This window comes from Liolophura sinensis, chromosome 8 (genome assembly GCF_032854445.1).
Source record: "Liolophura sinensis isolate JHLJ2023 chromosome 8, CUHK_Ljap_v2, whole genome shotgun sequence".
Taxonomy (NCBI): Eukaryota; Metazoa; Mollusca; class Polyplacophora; order Chitonida; family Chitonidae; genus Liolophura; species Liolophura sinensis.
In genome coordinates this window covers 9,915,610-9,923,388 of record NC_088302.1, presented here as the reverse complement: position 1 = coordinate 9,923,388, position 7,779 = coordinate 9,915,610, and the positions used below count along the sequence as shown (strand labels likewise).

Sequence of the window (7,779 nt, the reverse complement as noted above, 5' to 3'; positions counted from 1 at the left end):
AGTACTCAAGAATATTTCACTTGAATGCATACATGTATGACAGTTGCCAGCATTATCATTATGTTATTACGAGGAAACTGGGTAGAGCCCGGAGAAAACGTTTGATCATCCGCAGGTTGCTTACATCCCCAATGTACAGCTGGAGAAGAAACTGCCATGAGCTAGACTTGAACTCGCAGCAGCCACATTGTACGGTGAGAGGCTCCTGAGCCATTGCATAATGCTGGCATGCTAACCACTTTAATAAAGCCCCAAATAAGGATTGATAATTTCAGAGAAAAAGAAAAGTCATGCTAATATACGGTAGTCTAGTTACCCTAGCGGCGTGGACTAAAATCTTAATCTTGCCAATTCTTTTGAAGATGAAAAAGCTCTGTCAGGGCGACCGGGGTAGAATGACCCACTTTTTATAAAATGTAATCAGAAATACACAAAATTCCATGTCATCAAAAACAAACTTAGATGATTTAAGTGGCATTTATCAATGCATGCACAAGAAATTATATGTTAAAGTTAAAAAATTGAATCGGTTTGTATAAGATGCAAAATAAAGAATGCTGGCTTTGTGAATCAACTTATCTCATGAATGAGGTCAGTTGATCCATAGCGTGGCGTAAGTTGAGTTGCCACATAAAGAAGCAAGTTGCCTTAGCTTAATCTATTTTATTATTATTTCAGCATTGTTTTATTTACTGAACTGCAAGTATTTCTGTTTGGTTCAAGGTCAGACTTGACTGGCAATGTAATGCAAAGTTCTCAATGTTGTCAAAATGACAGTTAAGCAATAATTAAAAAGGAAATACCTTGACGAGCATAAAAGAAAGTCAGATCTCTAAGCACAAGTTTTACAAAGATTGGATAATGCACATGCAGTTAAACATGCCTAATCTATGTTGTAGTTTTATAAGTCACACAGGAATTTGAGCAGAGTAGATTTTGGGCGTTTTGGGGCTCAGGGAGATTTAGAACAATGTTATCATTTATGAGACAGGCTTCCTGTTGACAGAGAAAACCATGATCTTTCACTTAGTTGCATCCAAAACAACATAATCATATTAACACCTAGCTTTTCCCTTTGTTTATCTTATGCTTACTGTAGCCAGGGTTGATCTTAACTCAAGGAATAACTAACTAGGATATTTGTAGGCCTGTATGACTGACAATATGAGAAATGTGTGACGTAGAACATAAAAGCGAAGCTGTATGAACATGTTTCACAACTTACCCAGATATCAACATCAGAATATGTCAAGAATAACCTATGGGGTAAATTGGTCCATGATTCACCTTATCCCTTCCTATTATGGTTCATCTTACCCGACCTAGCCGCACAACCACTTTTTTCTCGGGAGTTAGAAAACTATTTTACATCACAAACCAAATGATTAAAATATAAGGTCTTAGATGTGAAATTAGTCCCAAGCTAACTATTATTTGCCTGTTTACCAGAAGAACACATACCTGTTCAACAGTATTCACTTTTTGTCACAAAATATTATTTTGTTGTTCTTTTCCATGATGTTGACAGATGCAACTATGTAACTAGTTGAAAAAAGTCACCACGTTTTTGACAATATATGTGTTGCTTTTGTTTTAGGTTGTACATCCTCAGATACTTTTTATAGAGGGTGGTTCATCTTGGCTCACTTTATCCCGCTCTCCCCTAATCCATAGCTTCTGGCCCTATGTTTTTAAAGTGCTACTTCAGTGCCAACAGAAACCACGCAGAAATATTAAAATGATATGAAGGATATCCTAAAGAAGATAGCCAGCACCATGGTTCAAAAAATTTTACCTGGAATAACACTATTCAACCGCTATAAACGAAGAGTCCTCAAAAACAAAATCCTCGGCAGGTTCCCCAAAATTTTCCTGATGTGACGTGATATTTCTTATGAGACGATGAGTCAGGCAGATATGACGTAGAGTAAAGCAGTTATGCTGGAATGATGCCATGCACGTTTGAAAGTTAGCTCTCTGAAGGTATACTGACACCAGACATGACATCCAACTATTTCCAGGTACACTGTATACTGACAATAGACCTAACACATAGCTAATTCCAGGTATACTGACACCAGACATGACATCCAGCTATTTCCAGGTACACTGTATACTGACAATAGACCTAACACACAGTTAATTCCAGGTATACTGACACCAGACATGACATCCAGCTATTTCCAGGTACACTGTATACTGACAATAGACCTAACACACAGCTAATTCCAGGTATACTGACACCAGACATGACATCCAGCTATTTCCAGGTACACTGTATACTGACAATAGACCTAACACACAGCTAATTCCAGGTATACTGACACAAGACATGACATCCAGCTATTTCCAGGTACACTGTATACTGACAATAGACCTAACACACAGCTAATTCCAGGTATACTGACACCAGACATGACATCCAGCTATTTCCAGGTACACTGTATACTGACAATAGACCTAACACACAGCTAATTCCAGGTATACTGACACAAGACATGACATCCAGCTATTTCCAGGTATGTGTACATTCTTCATGGTACACTGACACCAAACACAAAAATTTCACCTACACGACAAACACAAATGAACACCTACATAAACAAATCCAATTTATTCATAACAAGTTATGCAAAACTTGTCATAACTTTGTATGATTATGAACAAAACTTACACAAATAAATCCCATAGACTACATATCCTAAAATATAAAAGAATATAAAATTACCCTAACCTATAATACACATACATAAAAATACAACCAAGCACAAGAGTGTACATATACTATAAAACTCAATTATCTACATACCTGTACACGTGTCATATATAATATGCCTTACAACAATCACAAGATTCAAACAGCACAACCATGAAAGATCCATACCATATGAAATTCAGCACTGAGTCCCAGTATATACACAATTTTTCACAATATATAAATCTGCAAATAAAGTAGGCTAATTGCATGTTTCTAAGTATGCAGAAAAATCCTTTAAAAGAAGTGCTTAAATATCATCATCAAATTTATGTGACCATTCAAATGTACCCATCACAGATTACTTGCTTTGAGTGATCACCAGTATAATTGTTGTCTGTTGTACTTCTATGTTAGCTATACTTTATGTCATGCTTTAAGATTTGCGCAGCCGTAGTACTCCCCTGGCAGATCTTGATGTTTGCCTGGCTGTGTAAGAGAGATAACCGTCACAGTATCTCTTGGCCCTTTGGAGGCAAAGACTGGCAACTTAGTGTGATACATATACATGTATAACATATATACACCAGGCAATATACCATATACCTGAATGAGAAGATAAGTACACGACACATGGACATTATATAGTTTAAGCCTTCTACGACATATGTGATAAGTTAAGAAATCATACCAGAGATTGAAATAACATCAATATCAACTTTAATATACATGTAGCACTTTGATATAGTTTGCAAATTCATAGAACAACTTTCTTAATCTTAGTAAAGGGACATCACTTCAAAACATTGAAATTCACTTCAACATATATATGCCCACATAAAACTGACTTCAATTATACTGAACAAAAATTGCCAATGGTAACAATATCAACCAAACCCAACGAAATTACGAGTGCATTGATTGATCTGGCTATGTGAATCCAACTTTACTAATAGAGATTTTTCGATTAAAAACAAAAGAACTCGTACTCCCACATTTCAGCTGAGTAGTTCTGGCTTAACATATGTCTTAATGGTAACTTTAACATTTGCTCTTCAATCTGCTTTAATATCATTTCAGAATTTGCCTCAGTCAGAGAAGACATCAGGTTAACCTGCTTGTCTCCTGATAACCATGGAAACATCTTCAGGTAAGGGAATTGTTTTAGCAGGTGAGGGTTGCTGATAAAAAAATGAGGCAGCCTTTGGTTTTGTACCGCTCTCCTGAAAAAAATGATTGCGTCCGAAAGTCTGCTTGTCAATCTATCAAAACCCCACATTTCTGGAGAGCTTTCCAAAAGTAGGAAATTGATGACAGTCTCCAGCCAGTACCCTGAAATATTAGCATTAGAAGAAGAATCGTCAACGTTTGAGTCAGTAATCTGTAAGATAGTCTTCATGAGATGCAGGCAAGTCAAATGGCAGGAATCTACAGCAGAAAGTTTCATTCTCTGCTCAATCGCTGACAAATATGCCTCCTCGAAGGCAGTCGTGCAGAACGACCACTGAAACTCAGACTCAATGCCGTTGTTTCTCTTTGGTACAGAGAGTGATCGGCTTGAACCTCCACCACGGTAATCCCAGTCAGGCACAGCGTATAAAGGAAGTCTCTGAAGGCCACCATCTGCAATACAAACTGCAGGGAAAATATTTATGCAGATTTCCTCCACATCAAAGCCGATGTTTTTAATGGGCTTGGTGTCCAGGAGAAGCCTGGAAAAGGTCGGTTTGGACTCGATCTTTACGATTCTATATGGGAGTCTTTCAGAGAGCTTACGGCTTTTGGCGGCCACTTCCGCCATGGCACTATCCAGTAACCCATGTGCTGTGAAACAGGTCTGCCTTGTTAACATACAATTTTTCTTGCTTTCTTGAAGTCGGACCTCCTTGACAAAACGCTTTGAAATTCCTAATGCCATATCTGCCAGGACAAGGACTGTTTTGCCAGAAGCTAAACCATCAAGTTTTTCTCCAACTATTGCTTCTTGCAGACTGGAACAGGTGGGCTGGAGAACCATGAGTATGTCAAATGTGTTTGGAGAACCAGTCTTTGTACCCTTGACAGAGCTTCCAACAGGTCTAAAATTGATGAACTTTAATCCAAAGCTGGTTGCGTTGGACAACTTTTGCAGTTCTGTATCGACCAGTCTTAACAAGTATGTGACCACCATACAGGAGGCTCGCCAGTGACCACCATCTGTGGACAGACTTCCTTCCAAGAACGACGTAAGTTGCTGCAGGCTTTCTCCACCAACTCTAGATCGGCTGATCCTCGGGATGCGACTCTGACGCCAACCGGATCTCACGAAGCATTCTTCAAAGTCATCCCATCCATCAAGAGACATTGGTTCTTCCGCAGCCATCGAAGACAAGTTGGTTGCAGATTGACCTGTCCTCCTCAGTCCCAAAGATGCTGTTGTGCTGGATGAGCGAGAGCCCAGATTAGACGACCATCTCCGGCTAAGCATTGGGGAGGCAACCACAGAACCACTTCCTGCCATCGAGGAAGTCTTCCACAACACTCGGTTAAGGCCAGTGTTCAGCAAGTCAAGGGTCTGCGACAAAAATCTCCCAACATCACCTTTGTCAATCTGACATCCCTTCCTGTCGGACGGCAAATCTCTGTTTACACCTGGGGGAAGTTTAACAGCTGTTGTTTGATCAAAGTCCAAGATGTCACCTGTACAAGTGACCGGACCTGGGGCTGGGCAGTCAACATCGCTTTTAGTCATTGGTGCTACTTTTGAGGTCTGTTTTCCTGCAGATTTCTTCATCTTTTGAGATTTCAGATATGAGACACCTGCCCTGATAGAAAAGTAGACAGCAGGCAGCATGATTAGTGCAAGCAGAAAGACCAGAAACCAGTCCAGTACTACTAAGGGATACACACTGAACTGGAACATCCTGTCCAAAGTTTCATTACAATTTAACAGGGGAATGTCATCCTGTTCAGGAATCGCCTTAAATGGTTCAGCAATGTCAGATGACCATGGCTCCAGGAATTGAGACAAGGCCAAATCCCAACTGCTAAACAAGGGCATTTCATCATCTGCCTCGGAATCAGGGATGGATGATGATATGTTGAGCTCAGCACACTGGATGACCTTCAAGGATACGGAGACATTGTAGAAGTCGGCCTTCCCAAAACCAAGGCTTAAATAGTCTGCCATTTTAAGCTTTCTTCAAGCACTCCTCTGCAATTAAACAAACAAAAATATTAACATTGATACACATGTACTTTAACTCACAGACTGATGTTAGCCCCAGGGTGATCTTTTTCTCACTGAAGTGTTATCACTTGAGCTTTGAAATGATTCAGTATTGAATGGAAAATTTATATTTTCAGTTATTTGAACTGTTCATGAAAGATACTCTTACAATTTTTACAGAACAATTAAATTTTGAATTAATAACTTAATATCGAGTCAGGTCATACTGAGACTTTAAAAATGGTACTTGCTGCTGCCTTGCTTGTACTCAGCATTGAAGAAAGGAAACAGGACTGGTTGGACCGATGTCAGTATAATATGATTGGGTGGAGTGTTATATCTGGTATCTTGGGCATGATACTTCTGTGGCAGCAGCACTTTGGCAACATGGACTCGTCCTTCCAGAATAAAACATAATATATGTACAAGCACCTAATGACTGAAAGGGGCCTCCGTGGCTCAGTTGGTTAGTGCGCTAGCATGGTGTAATGATCAAGGGGTCTCTCACCAATGCAGTCGCTGTGAGTTCAAGTCCAGCTCATGCTGACTTCCTCTCCCGCCGTACGTGAGAAGGTCTGTCAGCAACCTGCGGATGGTGGTGGGTTTCCCCCAGGCTGTGCCCGTTTTTCCCCCACCATAATGCTGGCCGCCTTCGTGTAAGTGAAATATTCTTGAGTACAGCGTAAAACACCAATCAAAAAAAAAAAAAAAAAATAATGACTGAAATATTCCTAAGTACAATGTTAACCCCAAACATACATATATACATAAAGACCTTGATAATCAATAAGTCATTTATAAATACATACAGGTAGGCAATATTTAAATTCCTGATTGATTTGTGTATTCAGTTTGTGGCATGGTGGAGAATTTCACAGCATCCGAATATTAGCCAAAGAAAAATAATACCCATCTATTAATAATGTCGTGTTCGATAGTGGCTAGGATTTAACCAACACCTCACAAGCCACTCAGGCCTGTCAGCACCCTGCGGATGCTTGTGGGTTTTCTTTGGGCTCTGCCCCGTTTGCTCCCACCATAAGGGTGGCCACAGTCGTAGAGGTGAAAAATTCTTGAGTACCTGTACGGCGTAAAACACCAATCAAACACAAGGCACATCTCCCAGAAAAACTTGAAAAACCGTAACATTAATTAAGTACGCTACAGCCCAACACTGTTTGTGTACATATATACCAAGTTTAACAATTTAACAATTTACAAAGGCCCTACATGTGACAGTACAACATGCGTCATGAGTTCCGAACAGATGTAACTCCCCCCCCCCTCCCCAAAAAGGAGTTGCACAAATGAAGACTTTATTCGTTCGTTCGTTCGTTCGTTCATTCATTCATTCACACAGCTCAAAATTTGGACCAGCAATTTTACGCATTCCAGATTACATATCTCTTGTCTTGGCAGAATTGTTGCAGGGTTACGCGACGGTACCGGTAGTAAAAACGTCTTTCGCTGTTAACCTTTTAGAAATCAAAATCTACTAAAACTCACCAGGTCGACCAATCTCGAACGTCTTCAAGACGTTGCGATGATGGCGGGCATCTGTGTTAGCTGTATGTGGGCATTTTTTTTTCTCTCGACTGTTGGCCTCATTTAATGAACACATGCATGCGGAAGTCACTATTTTTATTTTCTTTTTCACCAGGCAAGGGTAGATAACTGCCGCCAGCCCTTGCATTTTAAGGTAGTGTGTACCATAGTTATTGGCCCTTATTGACATCCAGAATATTCTGTCTCAAAAGTACGTGGTGCTGAGTATCCCTTAGCTAAGCGCACTTTATATCTCCACAACATATGTTACCACTGTAGTTAAGGTCTTACTTAACTAAGTGCGCTTCATGAAACCGGCTCCAGATGTATT

The 7,779-nt window shown here is 39.9% G+C and overlaps 1 protein-coding gene across 1 annotated transcript; it reads right to left on the bottom strand.

Annotated features, from left to right (window-relative positions):
• Positions 1–2,732: 2,732 nt before the first annotated feature.
• Positions 2,733–7,516, bottom strand: LOC135473732 (uncharacterized). The gene is made up of 2 exons (XM_064753604.1): positions 7,410–7,516; positions 2,733–5,888 (listed from the first exon to the last, which is right to left on the bottom strand). The coding sequence occupies exon 2, from the start codon at positions 5,862–5,864 to the stop codon at positions 3,663–3,665; it is 2,202 nt and encodes a 733-aa protein (XP_064609674.1). The 5' UTR covers positions 5,865–5,888; positions 7,410–7,516; the 3' UTR covers positions 2,733–3,662.
• Between the last annotated feature and the right edge of the window lie 263 nt (positions 7,517–7,779).

Bases quoted from the DNA above. Each gene is read 5' to 3' on its own strand.
- LOC135473732 (XM_064753604.1), bottom strand. From the start codon at position 5,864: ATGGCAGACTATTTAAGCCTTGGTTTTGGGAAGGCCGACTTCTACAAT.